Source organism: Chinchilla lanigera, unplaced genomic scaffold (genome assembly GCF_000276665.1).
Source record: "Chinchilla lanigera isolate Chin_1 unplaced genomic scaffold, ChiLan1.0 scaffold00122, whole genome shotgun sequence".
NCBI lineage: Eukaryota > Metazoa > Chordata > Mammalia > Rodentia > Chinchillidae > Chinchilla > Chinchilla lanigera.
Genome location: NW_004955523.1, coordinates 1475908 through 1492312, shown reverse-complemented (window position 1 = coordinate 1492312; position 16405 = coordinate 1475908). Strand labels below are relative to the sequence as shown.

The 16405-nt window shown below is 43.3% G+C and overlaps 1 protein-coding gene across 2 annotated transcripts in view; it reads left to right on the top strand.

Annotated features, from left to right (window-relative positions):
- Znf410 (zinc finger protein 410) overlaps positions 1–13271 on the top strand; it is a 30848-nt gene extending 17577 nt beyond the window's left edge. For both annotated transcript variants that reach the window (XM_013507139.1, XM_013507138.1), the window contains exons 7-11: positions 903–992; positions 7855–7980; positions 9156–9296; positions 10694–10821; positions 13122–13271. In XM_013507139.1, coding sequence (XP_013362593.1) covers positions 903–992; positions 7855–7980; positions 9156–9296; positions 10694–10821; positions 13122–13160 — 524 coding nt within the window. In that variant the 3' untranslated portion in view covers positions 13161–13271. The remainder of the gene's footprint in view (positions 1–902; positions 993–7854; positions 7981–9155; positions 9297–10693; positions 10822–13121) is intronic.
- Positions 13272–16405: the final 3134 nt, after the last annotated feature.

Genomic DNA, 16405 nt, shown 5'->3' with positions numbered 1-16405 from the left:
TGCTTGTAATGCCACTATTCTTGGGAGGCTGAGGCAGGTGGATCATAGATTCAAGCCCAAGCTGCAGAACCTAGGAACTTAGTGAGACCCTGTCTGAAACATACAAAATAAAAAAGGGCTGAGGATGTAACCCAGTGTGAAGAGCCTGGTTTCAGTACCATGAAAAAAAAGAAAACGAGAGAAGGAAAGAAAAGATGTGCAGAACAACTATATAGATGTAGCCACTTTCACAATATCTTCACAGACTTTACTGCATATCTGCAACTAAGTATCTGTCTTCCCATTATTTTGTAAAATGGGACTATATAATACCTTTTTCAGACCTTTTAAAATCTGTATTTTTAAGTGAATCTGGAAAGTTGGTTAATCTTTTTTGTTTGTTTTAATGGTGCTGGGCATAGAACCCAGGGCCCTGTGCATGCTGGGCAGTGCTGTTAGCACTGAGCTACCTTGCAGCCCACACAGTTAACCTTGGTGCCACCCAGAAGATACAGGATCGTTGGACTTGGAGAGGTCAGCCCTTCCGTCGAGATGGAGAAGGAAGTATGAGGCTTACAGGCAGTCCTTCTAAGGAAACAGGCAGGGCTGTGTGGCAGATGGCACACTAGGTTCTGAGAGACAGAACTTTCTAGGTAGCCTGTTGAAATCGTATAGCATGCCAGGCATGTGGTGGCACATGCCTGTAATCCCAGCACTCAGGAGACGCACTACAAGTCTGAGGCCAGCCTGGGCTCCATCTCGAGTTGAAGGCCAGCCTGAGACCCTGTCTCAAAAGAACAACAAAGAAATATATAGCATGAGCTAAAGAAATTGGGGAAAAATGTCATTCAAAACAGAATAAAGTTGATGGAAAAAGTCATTTCATCAGAAGACTGAGTCTTTATCTCATTTTCTATCTCCAGGAGAGAAACCTTTTCTTTGTGAAGCCCAAGGATGTGGCCGTTCCTTTGCGGAGTATTCTAGTCTTCGAAAACATCTGGTGGTTCACTCGGGTATGAGAACTTGTACCATTTGTAGATTTCAGGAAAGGAGCCAGACAAGAGCAGAAGGGAGGGTGGTGTAAAGAAATCTAAAAGGAAAGAAACTGTTTACCCTACACATACATAAAGCTTCTGATTCACGACTGAGTCAGAAATCAAGACTTCTAATAATTATGTTTAAAGGATCTCCGAACAGTAGGGGGGATCTAACAGTACTTCCTGCTGAGTCACAGAACTATTTCTAATCCAGACCTTTTTATGAGATCAGCAAACTTTTTCACACTGTACTGGATCCTTTGTAAGTTACATCAAACATGGATCCTGTTTTTTAGGAATTTATATTTCATTCCTTTGGGGGAGGACTTCAAATTAGAAGGACGTTGTTAGTGATAGCACCAGTAGTAGTAAGCCTCCTGAGAAGGTGTTGGTGATCTTGTTTAGTCATCATTTTGGTAGAAACTGTGCCTCTGACTATTAGAACCACATTGTCACCACTAGTCCAAGAGAGAGAAGAGTTTTAATGACCCGTTTTCTGTTTTGCATTCTTAAGTTAATTCCTTGTAATTCTGTCAAATTGCTCATTCTGTGCAGATGACGTGGTCTCCCCTGCTAAAGATGTCTTTCAAAATATCTGAAAATACTCTACACCAGCCAGACCTTGGAAGCTCAATAGAAAAAGCTTAAGTTTCCCTTCCCTCCTTTCCTGTCCTCCCAAACGGAAGCCTACAACTGTATCTTGGTGGGACTGCTACCTGTGAGACTTCATAAATTATATTGAAAGCAGGCTGAAAACATAAGAAGGGCCTAGAATACCAGGAAAGAATTTGTAGAGCCTACTGAAGGTACATCCAGATGAGAACTCATTTTACTGTAGAGTAATCTGGCAGTGATACATAAGCTAAACTGAGAGAAGATTTTTTCTTTTAGAATGGTCAAGAATCTGTCCCAGGGCTAAGGATGTAGTTCAGTGGTAGAGCACCTGTCTAGCATGTGCAAGACTCAGCCCCACCAGAAAAAACCAGTCTGCTCCAAGGAAGTCCTAGGGCCATATGGAAAGAAACCAGTAGCAACATCTCTGTGATTCCACAGTTGACTGGATATAAAGTAACAGGGAAATAGAAGCGACCGCAGACTGTTGATTTAAGAAGTGTGGTAGTAAAGATAAGGAGGAAGGGTCGGCCACGTCCTTGTCACGCTGGCTCACAGATTGATGAGAAGGGGTTAGAGAAGTGTTGGAAAGGGGCTGGGGATTTAGCTCAGGTTGTGAGTTCGATTCCCGGTACCGGGAAAAAAAAAAAAAGAGAAGTGTTGGAAGAGATGATCGTGAGTATCAGAGGGACCCAATAGACTCATCTTGGAATTGGGAAAATTCCCCATAAATGGTAGAAACTTACTGATTGAACTTATTAATTGTCATGAATAAAAGGACCGAAAAGAGGCAGTGAGTGTTCAAAGCCATTCTGAACTACACAGTGAGACCTTGGCTTAAAAAAAAAAAAGAATTCAGCAAGGTCTGGTGCTACAGTTGAAGTCCTCTTAAATCTAGACCTTTTTGCTTTCACTTATATTTTCATACTTACTGCAGAACAGTCAGTTGGGTTCTACAGAATATCTCACACTCTGGATTTGTTGGTTAGTTTCCTTTTATGTCATTTAATTTGTTTCCTGTATTTACTATAAATTGAAGTAAGCTGTAAAGCAGGTATGCCTGACCTGCTGGCTGCATGCATCCTTGGATAGCTAGTAAGGCAGCTTCACAAGATCATAAACTTTCAGTATTATTATGTAACTGAGCAGCTTTACTTACTTTTGGTTTTTTGAGTCAGTGTCTCACCATGTAGCCCCGGCTGGCCTTGACCTTGCAGCTGTCCTCCTGCCTCCACCTCCCAAGTGCTGAGGCTACGGGAGTGCATCACCGTGCCTGGCCTGGTTAGCAGCATTTTCCATACCTCTACCTCTTGGGTTCTAGTGCAGACTAACCAGGCAACAGCAAAATGGTGTGTGTGGGAGGGCACAATGCAGTACTGCCTCCTGCGCCCTCCCCACACAGTCAAATCGAAAGCCATGTGTCAGGTGACATGCAGAGTGTGTGGCTTGGCGAGTGAAAGGCAGTACTTCTCTTTCTGTATGGCTGATTTCTCTTTTCCACCTGGTGATGGGCATATAGGCTGCTTCTGTGATGTAGCTATTGTGAAATGTGCTGCTATAAGCATAACTATGCATGTATCACTGTAATATGCCAAGGAGAGGTATATCTGGGTCAAACGGCATTTCTAGCTAGGTGTTGTGGGGTACACCTGTGATCCCAGCACTTGGGAGGCTGAGGCAGGAGGACAGCTCTTGAGTTGAGGCCAGCCTGAGCCTATGTAGTGAGACTGTCTCAAAAAACAAGTAGCGTTCCTACTTTTTAGTTTTTTGCGGACCCTCCATAATGATTTCCACAGTGGTTGTACTAGTATACACACTTACAATGTAGGACAATTCCCTGCCGCCCCACCCCACCCCACCCCCACCAACCCCACTAACCCAACTAGCATTTGTTATTTTTTGAATCTTTTTTTATTTTTTTATTTTTTTTTTTGCACTGGGAATCAAACTTGACCTCAGGCTTGCCAGGCAAGCGCTTAAGCCACTGAGCTATACCCTCGGACCGTATTTTTTGAATCTTTGATGATGGCTATTCTTACCGGAGTAAGGTAGAATCTCAGTGCTGTTTTGATTTGCATTTTGCTAATGGTCAGAGCCTGAACATTTTTCATGTTTATGTTGGCCATTTGTATTTCAATTGCCCATTTTTTGATTGGGTCTTTTATTATGCGGGGGGGATCTAATTTTTTTTTTTAGTTCATTATATATTGTAGATACTAGACCTCTGTCTTTACCAGCTGGTAAAAAAATTGTTTTTAAAAGGGCCAGGGATATAGATGTAGCTCAGTGTAAAGCCGTGGGTTCAGTCCTGAGTACTGTAGGTTTTTTTTCCCTGGTACCGGGAATCGAACTCATGACCTCGCACTTGCTAGGCAGGCGCTGTGCCGCTGAGCTAAATCCCCAGCCCCTCTGAGCACTGTATTACCAAACAACAACAAAAATCTAAAAGAATTTTAGATTTAAAAAGAATCTAAAAAGAATTAAAGACCTTTAAAAGAAGGAGAAAAAACAGGGTGAAGGTATAGAACTATAATCAAGACTTCTTTGACTTTACATATTTGTAAGAATAACATTAAAATTTACAAACTCTACCACTTGAGAAAAAAATTGAAATCTATTAGGCAAGTGAAATAGTAAAACAACCATTGGATAGTTAGACAAAGTATTTTGACTGCATATCCTTAAAAGAGTATATTGTAAGAAGAACACAACTGTAACCTACAGAATAGGGGGGAAAAGATAAATATTCTGCTATATGATCTGAACTGGTCACTCACCTTCCTCTAGGAGTCTGCCAGAACTGCCAGGTGTTAACCTAGGAGTTCAGCATCTTCCCATCGGCTTGAACCACCAGTGGTACATGCATGACTGCCCGTCAGGCAGCTTCTACCACTGGTGGTACAAATGGGTCTAATCACTCTCACTACTCTTTTTACCAGTACAGTTAATAAAAAGCCACCTGATGGGACAGTCATGCACGGACCACCAGTTGCTTAAGCTGCCTGGCAGCACGGCTTACAAATTACAGCCCCATCGCTGACCCGCCTTTCAACCCCTTTCATACTGCTGAATTGGGGGCTGTCTCTGAGGGTGTTTCTTTTATCTTCGTATTCTGTGGACCTGAACTGTTCCTTAAGGGCAGTGCTTTCTCCACAATCCCTTGGTTGCTAATTTTTGTGTCAACTCATGTACCCCTCTGTACTGCTATTTCTTCTCTGTTCTCCATGAGAAACCCAGCTCTCTCAAAATATATCTCATGAAACTTGTGCATTACCCACCTATTTTTGTTATCCACTGGCTTCCTATGCATTGTCTTTGTTGGTGTTTTTGATGCTGTGAATATCCCTGAGGAATATAAAGAGGAAATACTTCACAGCCATCCTGGTTGTACAGAATTGCCCTGTGTGAAGTGAAAGTATATATGCACTAGATGAGAGGAAAATAAAATTGAATCTTTTTTCTTTTTTTTTTTTTTTTATACCGGGAGTCGAACTCCCAACCTCATGTTTGCCAGGCAGTGCTGTGCTGCTGTGCTAAATCCCTCCCCCAGTTAAATCTTATATATCCTTAATTAAAGGAAACATGCACTCAGGAGGCTGAGGCAGGTAGAAAGGCCACCCTGGGATACACAGTGTAAGGCCAGCAGGAACTACTTAGTGAGACCTTGTCTAAGGGGGTGGGGGAGTATATAAGACAAACGTGCTTTTAGAGAGGAAAATGGTATCTCCTTGAGAGATTTTTCTTCATACGTAGTGTGTACCATGTTAGGTCTTAGGAGAAACTGAAACCCAAAATAGCATTAAGTAGATGAGTAAATATGTTGTGTCTAAATCCCATAAGAAAAATAAATAAATACCATAAGATTAAATAAATTCATTGCGGCTCTGTATCCTCAGTGACAGACTTAGTTTCCTTTTTTTCATTCAGTAGAAATAAAAAGGGATGGTTTTATTGTTAGGTGGTAGTCACAAGACTGTTGTTAATCACCTCTAATATTACAATACTGGATTCATAAAATTGTTTTTGTAAGAAATAATAATTCCTCCCAATAAACCTGCTGTTCTTAAAAATAATTTTTTTTTAATTTAAAAAATTAAAAATGTGTAGGTGGAGTGTGGTGGTATATGTTGTGATCCTAGCTCAGAAGGCTGAGGCAGGAGGATTGCTGTAAATTTGAGGCAACCGTTGACTACACAGTGAATTCAAACCCAGCCTGAACTACACAGTGAGACCCTGTCTCAAAAAAAAAAAATTGCTGTTTGGAGGTTTTTAACATATTTATAGTTTTGCAGTTGTTGGATTATCCAATTCCATAAGATTTCATTCTTCCCAAAAGAATCCCCATATCTTGTAGCAGTCATTTCCTATTTCCGTCTTCCACTGGCCCCTAGGAACCATTAGCCTATTTTCTGTCAATGGATTTGTTTGTTCTACACAATACTTTCCATATGAGTGAGGGTACAACGTGTCATTTTGTATCTGATTTCTTCAACTGGTACATGTTTTCAGGTTTCATTCACGTTGTATTTTATCAGCACATCATTTTTCATGACTGAATAATACTTTATTGTTTCCATGTGCTAAATGTTGGCTATTATGCATAAGGCTGCTATGAACGTTTCTGTACAAGTTTTTGCATGTTTGTGTGGTTTTGTTTTTTTTTTTTTTTTTGGTTTTTCTCCGGTACTGGGAACCGAACTCACGACCTTGCGCTTGCCAGGCAGGCACTTTGCCGCTGAGCTAAATCCCCAGCCCCAATGTTTGTGTGTTTTTATCTCTATTACGTGTATGCCCAGGAGTTGAATTGCTAGTCACATGATAACTCTCCATTGAACTTTTTGAGGAACTGCAAGGTTTTCAGAGTAGCTGCATTAGCTGGGTGTGGTGAAACACACTGGTAATCCCAGTACTTGGGAGGCTGGGGCAGGATAATCACCATGAGTTCAAGGCCAGCCTGAACTATAGTGTGACTCTGTCTCAAAACCAACAAAAAAAGAGTACCTGTGTCACTTCTAACATGATGATCTGAACTACCTGTGTCAGTGCTGGCAAACCCGTGGCCTGCGTGCCACAGTGGGCGGGCTGCCTGTTATCCCTGACAGTGAAGAAAAGAGTGTCTGTACACCCAGATCCCTCCATTTCTTGATCTGCTTCCCATTTGCGAAAGATCTCTCTCCCTACTTCCTATAATCTTCTATTTTGCTTTTCTGTATATTTGGAGTTTCTCATGTAAGAGAAACCATGTGCTATTTAAGCTCGTGTGCCTGATTTATTTCACTGAACTACTGTATTTGGTCTTACACAAAGGGGTCAGAAACATATACACTACAAGGATAGCTTGTTTAATAAATGGTCCTGGGGAAGCAGGCTGTCCACACGCAGAACCATGTCCCTGCCTCTCACCATGTTCCTGCCTCTCACCATGTTCAAAACCAAAATCAAAGTGAACTGAAGATTTAACTGTTCAACGGCTGTCTAATCTGCTAGAAGATAAAATAGGGAAAACTCCTGAAGTCATAGTGTAGGCAAAGGCTTTCTGAACAGAGTCCTGGTTGCACAGGAAACAATACCAAGAAGCAACACATGGAACCATACAAATTAAAAAGCTTCTGGGCATGGGTTTTTGACCCCTGGTCTAAATGTGGTTGCGAGTAGGTGGAATGGAGACAAAGAGTTTTGGACGGAAGAACGCGGAGCAGTGATGGCAAGCCTTTTAGAGCTGCCAGGGATAACAGGCAGCCCGCCCGCTGTGGCACACAGGCCACGGGTTTGCCGCCACTGACACACGCAGCTCAGATCATCACGTTAGAAGAACTGCCAGTGTGGACGTTGAAGATTTTGGTGCCGCAGAATGAGATGGCGTATTGTGAACCCAGGATTGGTACATGTCGGACAGATTCATGGAAGACTGTCTGACAGTGGAAGTAAGTTATCTGCGTTGGGACCAGGATCCCACGTCAAAGAGACTGTGGTGGAAGTCGCAGTACAGTGGGTCTGGAAAGGAATGGGGCTGGCAGTGGTGTGAGCCTTCCTGCTTTACCCTCCCGGCCTCCTCCGTGTACTGAAAGATAAGAAGTCAGGGAAGGGAGAGCGTGGGGAAAGGCCTCTTACAGTCTCTTACAGGTAACAGACTCTTGCCTTCTGCATCTGTAGTCTATTGCTTTGCCACCAAAAATAGACTCCATTGTCTGGCTGCCTTGTCCTCACCGCCTGGGCCCTGTTTCAGGAGAGAAGCCTCACCAGTGCCAGGTCTGCGGGAAGACCTTCTCCCAGAGCGGGAGCAGGAACGTGCACGTGAGGAAGCACCACCTGCAGCTGGGGACGGCTGGGAGCCGAGAGCAGGAGCAGACCGGTGAGGAGGGCACAGGTGGAGGGCTGTGTCTCCCGGTGTCCCAGAGCCCAGCCACCAGCACATCTGGGGATCCTCTGATTCCGTTCTGGGTGGGGAGACTGGTTTCACTTGATGGGCTGGCAGTTTCTAAACAAGCAGGGTTTTTGTTGTGTTTTGGTTTTGGTTTTTGGAGACAGGCTCTCCCTGTATAGTCCAGGCTGGCCTCCGAGTTGCAGCAGTCCTTCTCCCTCCACCTCCCAGATCCTGGGATTGTGGGTGTGCACCACCACACAGCATGTAGACTTTTAAAACATGTATTTCCTTGCTGGTCATCCACTCCCCACTTGTACAGAACAAAATAACCTGATAAATGAAATAATTTGTGAGTCTCCAGAATCCGTTGTTTCAAAAGTTCCCATAGGGGCTGGGGTACAGCTCATTGGTAGAACGCTTGCCTAGCATGCATAGGTGCTGGGTACAGTCCCCAGCACTGCAAAAAAAATAGGGGCTGAGGATTTAGCTCAGCAGCATAGCGCCTGCCTGGCAAGTGCAAGGTTGTGAGTTCGATTCCTGGTACCAGAGAAAAACCAAAAAAAAAAAAACAAAAAATAAATTACTGAGTTCCCCCAGTGCCACCAGCACGTACCTGCAGTTCCCACACACTTAGGACACAGAGGTGGGAGGCTCTGTTGAATCCAGGAGTTTGAGACTAGCCCGGGTAGCACAGTGAGACCTAGTCTCAAAAACAAAAAAAAAACAAAAGTTCACCTAGTGATTTTGATAATAATTAACGCTGGTTCATAAACCAGAGTTTGACTAGCGTGGTAATGAGAAGATTTCTATATGACAAGAGCTGATGTATTTTTTTGCTCATTAGTTGTGACTACCTTTGCCCCACCTTAAATTTGATAACTTACTCCTTTTCCAAGTATTTCCTCAATCAGTTTTCATTCCAAATACTGCCGAAGATCAGTCTGTCCCATTTTTTTCACATGGTGATCACAAAGATAATTATCCCTGCTCACCCCTCCCTTCTAGGTTTATTCTTGTTTCCTGAAAGTAGGTGAAACAGGTGGCATCTGAGATACACGTTAGTTCCTAGTTTGGGAAGAGAAGGCCAGCCTTCCTGGTTAGGAAGATGAGGACCAGGCACGGCTCGATTGCTTTGTGTCTCTCACACTCTCTTCTCTGTGCAGCTGAGCCACTCATGGGCAGCAGTTTGCTTGAAGAGGCTTCAGTACCCAGTAAAAACCTGGTGTCTATGGATTCCCAGCCCAGCCTTGGTGGAGAATCCTTGAACCTACCAAATACCAATTCCATCCTGGGAGTGGATGATGGTAAGACTTCAAGTTCTCCTTTATTTGGGGGCAATGGGTTGCAATTAGGGACTAAAGAATGGGGTGTCTCCAAAGTGGAGGTTGTACCTTTTGTGCGTGGCTGTGGTATGATTGAGTAGAATTTGTGTTCTTATTCTCTGGGATGGTTAAATGAATTTGTTTTTTTAAAAAAATTAACTGAAGATGATACAACAGAAGAATAAAGAGAAAAAATTTAAAAGAGAAAATTATTCGTAATCCTAGCATCCTAGCCCAACTATTTCTGTCTTTCCTATTGCAGTTATGGAAGAACTTAACTTTTAAAACATTTAAACAGAACATAACCAGGTTTTACAGAGGAAATATAAAGCAATTTCTCCATACCTTCAAAAGCCATATCTTCTGGAGAAAAGAAAGGGCCCTGTAGGAGTTGCTCCTCTCTGGTATAGAAATTTCACCCAAGTTACACAGGCCAGGCCCTCTGCTCTGAAAAACTTACCAGGTGAGGTCAGCATGCATTTATTCAGTGCCTACTGTGCGCCTGGCACTATGGGAAAGGCAAAAGTAGGAGATAAGGCCTTAAAATCCAGTTGAGAAGTCAAAATTTACATACGTGTTCAAAACAACATTAAGTAAATAGGCAATACATTGACAAACATTATATTTTAAGGTACAGTATGGAAGAGCAGTAGAAGCTACAAAGCCCCTATGTGAAGCTTGTAGTTTATTGAGGGCTAAATGGTTTACCTGTAAACTATTCCCAGAAGATTTTCATGGTGACCCCACTGATAAGCACTTAGTAAGTGTGAGGTCCTGTGTTTTACTTATATCCTACTCGGTCAGTAGGTGACCATATTTGGGTAACTTCCATCTGCAGCCTAGAAGGCCTGGAGTGCGTGGCAGTCTCATGGCCAGCACTGGTGGATAACTGGAACAGGAAAATTATTTCCAGGAAACTGCCTGGAACTGCTTTTGTCTTGGAGAGTCCCAAGGGAGGAAGGGTCATAGAGTAGGAACTCGGAAACCTAGATTAAGTTGTGGAAGTGCACACATTGAGCTGCTGGTGTCACTGTGACTGCTTCAGGGGCTGCTCTGGTTCCCTGATCTGCCTGTTTTAGCCATGTTTCATATATTTTTCATCCAGATAACTGTGCCAAAGCCAGTATTCTCAATCACTATCTTGAAAAATGGAGAGCTTCTATATCAAGATTGCTTGCTTTTTCTTTCATTTTCCTTTTGTAATAATTTCCAACTTGCTGGTAATGATTAGCAGGCATGAATTAACTTGAAAGAAACACAGAAATGTGGGACTTGGTTTTTCAGGGAATAGTTTCTAGGTTTTAATGAGAGGCTTGCTGTGGCCGTAGCATATCTGTTTACTCACTTTTCACGGGAGATTGCCTTTCGTTGTTTCGCAGAGGTGCTCACTGAAGGATCCCCACGCCCCCTGTCTTCAGTGCCTGATGTAACACATCACTTGGTGACCATGCAGTCAGGGCGGCAGTCCTACGAGGTTTCTGTCTTAACAGCGGTAAATCCACAGGAGGTAAAACTGTCTCTTGCCCTTATTTTGTTTCTGTGTTCACTTATGTGGTAGTTGACTGAGGATCTGGAGCAGTGACGGTGAACCTTTAGAGCTTTCAAGTGATACAAACAGCCTACTGCGGCAGAGGTGCCATGTTCACCACCACTGGTGTAGACGAGATCCGGTGCATTCAGGGTGGTATAGCTGGAGCACCACAAATCTAGAGATCTGAAAATTTCTCCAGTTTCCATTTCTTGAAAATTCTGACTAGAACAGCTTCCTTTAAGCCAAGTATGAGTCCACCTTCAAAGGACCATGAGTGTTACAGACTTGCCTTGTGAGCCGGAAGATGAGCGTGTCACAACTGAGATTCTCAGCATCCCTTTATGTACACCCTTAGTGAGTAATGTCCGTTCCCACTGTTCTCTTAACGTGAACGTGCTGCTTTTATGTTATAAAGAAAACAACATTGCTAAGTGGTAGTACACGCCTATAGTCTCAGAATTTAGGAGGCTGAGACAGGAGGATCATGAGATTAAGGCCAGCCTGGGCTGCATAACAAGTTCAGGGACAGCTGGGATATATAGTGAGCTCAAGGCTACCCAGGGCCACATAGCAAAACCATCTCAGAAAACAAAAGAAAAAAAAAGCATCCTGGAACAAAATGGTTCCTGAGCAAAAAAAATTTTAGTGACAAAATAATTAAAAATAATTATTCACTCTCCTGGAATCATGCCCCTGGAAGATAACACGCTAGTTCAGCTGGGCATAAAGGAATGGGTTCATACTTGCTTTTTCAGTGAAAGCCATCCAAGTTAAAAGAGGAGTTTCAGGTGGATTTTAAGTACTTCTAAGTCTTTGGTGTTAGCTCTCACCCCACAAACAGAATGAAAACCAATCAAGTTTCTAGAATTTTAGGGATATTCCATTGGTTTTGTGTCATGGGAGAGCATGACTTCATGTGTAAGCTTTCACCAAAAGCTATATAGCTTGGACGCCTTGGCTATATTGGGGGTAGGGGTTAAACCAAAAAAACCTTTCTTCCTCTTTCCTTCCTTTGTAATCTTTACGGTAATCTATTATATCAGTCAAATGACTGTATGCTAAACTGAATAGTCTCAATTATTTTAAAATATCCCTGGAGGTTCCCAGGATCACAGGGCTCTGGACATGCATGCCTGCACCCTGCCAGGGTCTTCCTTTGTATTCGTTCTTGTGATCTGGTGTAGTCTAAGCCTTTTTCAGATTGTGCTAAATATTTTGCTGTTGGTATCACTGGCTCTGTCCTCAGTCACCTTTTCCAGGTTACTGTGTTGAAACACATCATCTGTCTCACCTATGGAGCCTCCTTATTTTTGCCCTTTTTCTGTTTTGAGATTTATATTAGGGAAGTTTTCAGAGAACAGTGAGTGAGATAATAGGATAATGAGTCCCTGTACCTGTTACTCAAGTTCAGTAATTATAATGTTCAGGTTTTATTTTATCCCTGTACTTCTAGTTGTTGCTGTTTTGCTTGTGGGTCGGGTACGTTAGAGCAAATTGCAGACCTATCACCTGTAAATTTTTAGTATATATCCTCTTAACAGATAAGTCATGTTAGCCGGGCATGGTGGTGCGCGTCTGTAATCCTAGCGCTTGGGAGCTGAGGCAGGAGATCGCCATGAATTCAAAGCCAGCCTGAACTTTAGCAAGACCTTGTCTCAAATCACCTCTGAAAAAAAGAAATAAAATCATTTTTTTGTTGGGTGTTGTTGGGTGTCTTTAGCTGTGTTGTTGATGTCCTGAATCCATTCAAAATGTTTACCATTCATAGTCATTGGGACTTTGAGGAAGACCCGAGTCACACAGTGCCGCATCCATCCACAAATAAGGCTGCTGAGGACACATCATGTTTTCACGAGCCCGCCTGTCCATTGCACTGTACTTGGCAGCAGTGGTCACCATACTTCGTATCACACCTCGTAACACTCACGAAAGAGAACTCCCAGAGCTGCTTCAGAAAGTGACGAGAACAATGCAATAAGTGTGCTCCCAGGAAGAGGGAGTATTTTGAGGGGGCATTCATGGCATCTTTGACTGTAATTTTATTTTTATTTTTTGGTTTTTTTCTCTGGTACTGGGAACTGAACTCACGACCTTGCGCTTGCCAGGCAGGCGCTTTTGCCGCTGAGCTAAATCCCCAGCCCCATTGACTATAATTTTAAAATTTAAATATTCACTGTATATTCTGATCCTCACCCTCCTCATAACCCTTTTACTTAGACTTTTTTTTCTATAATTCGGTTTTACCTTATTCTACATTTGTGTTCAATCTTCTCCAGTTACTAAACCAAGGAGAGTTAACTGAAAGACGGACGTGAGCCCGGGCGCCGACCTGTGAAGGAGCAGCTGTCTGACCCCAGAGTGCACAGTGGGTGCCGGACAGAGGCCCCGGACCCGCCGGAAGCAAAATAAATCTGTGAAGGATGAAAGCCCGCTTCTGCCTCTTCACTTACTCCCTGGCAGAGAACATGAGTGTGTGAGAGCTTCTCTTCAGCCACCCTGTGACCCGGACAAGCAGCAAAGCAGGGGCTGCGGCTGGGTAACCACCTGCCTCTTCTCCCTGCAGAATTCTGGGACAGACTCCTCCGCCCAGTGGCAGATCGGGTTACGTGCCGGCTGAGGTCCTTCAGGAGGACTGCTGAGGGGAGGACTTCCCTCAGTCGTCACCCCAGACCTAGCTCTCTCCACAGGGATGGTCAGCGCGTGCTGTCAACCGCAGAACTTCTTGCGTTTTCAAGAGGCCTTGTTGCTCTGAAGAAGAGAGTATGTCAGTTCTGTCGTGGCGTTCTCCCTTCAGCAACCTGAGTAAGAGACTCCCAGCCGTTGGGCTGCACAAAGGAATTACTTGAATCTCCCTTGGCCCGCACTGAGGTTCTATCTTGTCTGTACATCTCTGCTCAGTCACTTTGCTTTCTTTGTTGACGGAACACACAGTAGCATGTTAAGAGGGTTTTTTGTTTTTTGAGTTTTTTTAAGTTAAAAATCACTGATACAGAGCTTCAGTTTTCCCTTTAAATAAACAAAACAGCCCAGTGAGTTGGTTGGCTCTTGTTGTGAATACAGCTTAGTTTCTTAAAGAGATTAAGAAAGTAATTCTGACACAAAAAATGGGGCAGTGATTCACCCTTTAAGAGTCCACGTAGGTAAAACTGACCAAGCCTAAAAACATGACACGAGAGTCCTCGTTTCTGCCTGGCAAACACAAGGTTGTGCATCACTGTCACATTAGACAGACGGGGTCTGAGTGTAGGAACACAGCGGGCGTAACATATAATTTCAGATTTTTCCAGATAGTTCAAAGAAAATGTGAGTTTGGAGCAAGTACTCTTGCCATCAACTTGTCCACAGCAACTGAGAGAAAATATTCAGTCGCAGACAACAGGAAAGACATTTCAAAGACCACCTACTCAGGCTGGGGATTTAGCTCAGCGGCACAGCGCCTGCCTGGCAAGCGTGAGGTCGTGAGTTCGGTTCCCGGTACCGGAAAAAAGACAAACAAAAAAAAAACCACCAAAAAAACCCAAAGATCACCTACTCATAAATTCATGGGTGTGAGAGAAGTTTTCAATGTATTTAAAATATCTCTTCCATGTTAACACACACACTTGTATAAAATAGCACATTCTAAACAGGTAACAGGAAAAATTAGTTCCTTTTAATTATAGTTAATAATTTATTAATGACATACATGATCATTCTACACTATGCAGACTTAATTCATGGCAAATACTTGTATTCTTTTTTTTTTTTTTTTTTCCAAATACTTGTATTCTTACAATGCTAGTTTTTTGCAGGTGTGGTGGCACACACCTGTAGTCCTAGCACTCAGGAGGCTGAGGCAGGATGATTGCACAAGTTCGAAGCTAGCCTATGTAGCAAAACCCTGTCTCAAAAAATCAAAAAATAAATAACATGCTAGATTTTGTACTCTGTAGCCCTACTTTGATCCTAGAATAGTAGTAGCTCTTACCCCGGAACATTGGGCAATATCTGGCGGTGTTTTTGGTTGTCACAACCAGGAGAAGGGAGCTGCTGGCATTCGTGGATAGAAGCAACAATGCTGCAAAACTTCCTGCAAGACACAGGGCAGTTCCTTCCTCTAACTGCCAAGGGAGAGTTACCTGCCCAAAATACCAGCTGCTGAGCCTAAGAAAGTCTGCAGTAAAAGGCTGCAGATCTGTCATCTCCTGTGGGCTGAACTGATAAACATGTGTTTTGTGTCTCCTACACAACCTCAGGTAGTAGGGATTGAAGCCAGAGCCTTTGCAATGAGCTGTATCTCCAGCCCTTATTATTTTATATTTTGAGACAGGATCTTGCTGTATTGCCCAGGCTGATCTCAAATCCAAGATCCTCCTGCCTTAGCCACCCAGAGTGCTGAGATTATAGGTATGCACCACCATACCAAGCCCATATTTTAAAATTTTATTTATTTAGTCAGTTTTCTTGAGACAAGATTTTGCTATGCAGTTCAGGTTGGCCTTAAACTCACTTTGTATCCCTGGCTAGCCTCAAACTTAGCAGTACCTCCTGCCTCAGCCTCTTGAGTGGTGGGATACAGTTATGTGCCACCATGCCTGGCTTAAAATAATTTTTAAGGGGCTGGGGATTTAGCTCAGTGGCAAAAGTGCCTGCCTGGCAAGTGCAAGGTCATGAGTTCGGTTCCTGGTACTGGAAGAAAAACAAACAAAAACAAAACAACAAAAAAATAATTTTTAATTAGTTGATAACGTGCCAATTTCTGGCTTCAGATGAGAATGGTTAACCTGGCAATTGTGGGCCTGTTTTCCAACAGGTTTTATACTCATTAGTCTACTTACTCCTGCTGTCTTACATCTACCCATTTGACTCATTCAGGTTTCATGATTAATCCCAACAGGCATCTGGGCTTGTGTACCACCTCCACTACCCTTTTTTTTTGTGGTACTGAGTGAGACAGGGAGCACCACTGTAGTTTTCTGAGACAGGGTGAGGCTGGCCTTGAACTTGCATCAGGCTGGGGATACAGCTCAGTGAGATAAGCGCCTGAATGGCAAGCGCAAGGTCCTGAATTTGATTGCTGGTACCAAAAAGAACTTGCATCAGTCCTCCTGCCTCTGACTCCTCCCAAGTGCTGGGGTTACAGGCACACACCAGCATAAAGAAACGTCTTTTGGAACAGTGTGCCTGGCCAATAGAAATTAAAAACTTTAGCCAGGGGTGGGGGTGCACACCTATAGAAGTAAATGTTCAAATTTTTTAAAAAACAGTAAAAGATGGTTCTTAAATTCCCTCCTGCTTCAAACACACTTATGCCATCATCCTTGGCAATTTCTGAAGAAGTTCTGGCCTTTATGAGGGTTGTTCAGACATGATAAAAAATAGTGAATGCAGCTGCTGATTGGCATCCATTGGAAAGGCAGGTTCATAAACACTAGTGTGGGCAGGCATGGGGCAGGCCTGTAATCCCAGCACTCGGGAGGCTGAGGCAGGAGGATCACTGAAGAGTTCAAGGTCAGCTACACAGTGAGAGCCACTCTGGACAAGAAGGGAGTATTCTAAGGGGAAATAGTCCCCTATATTT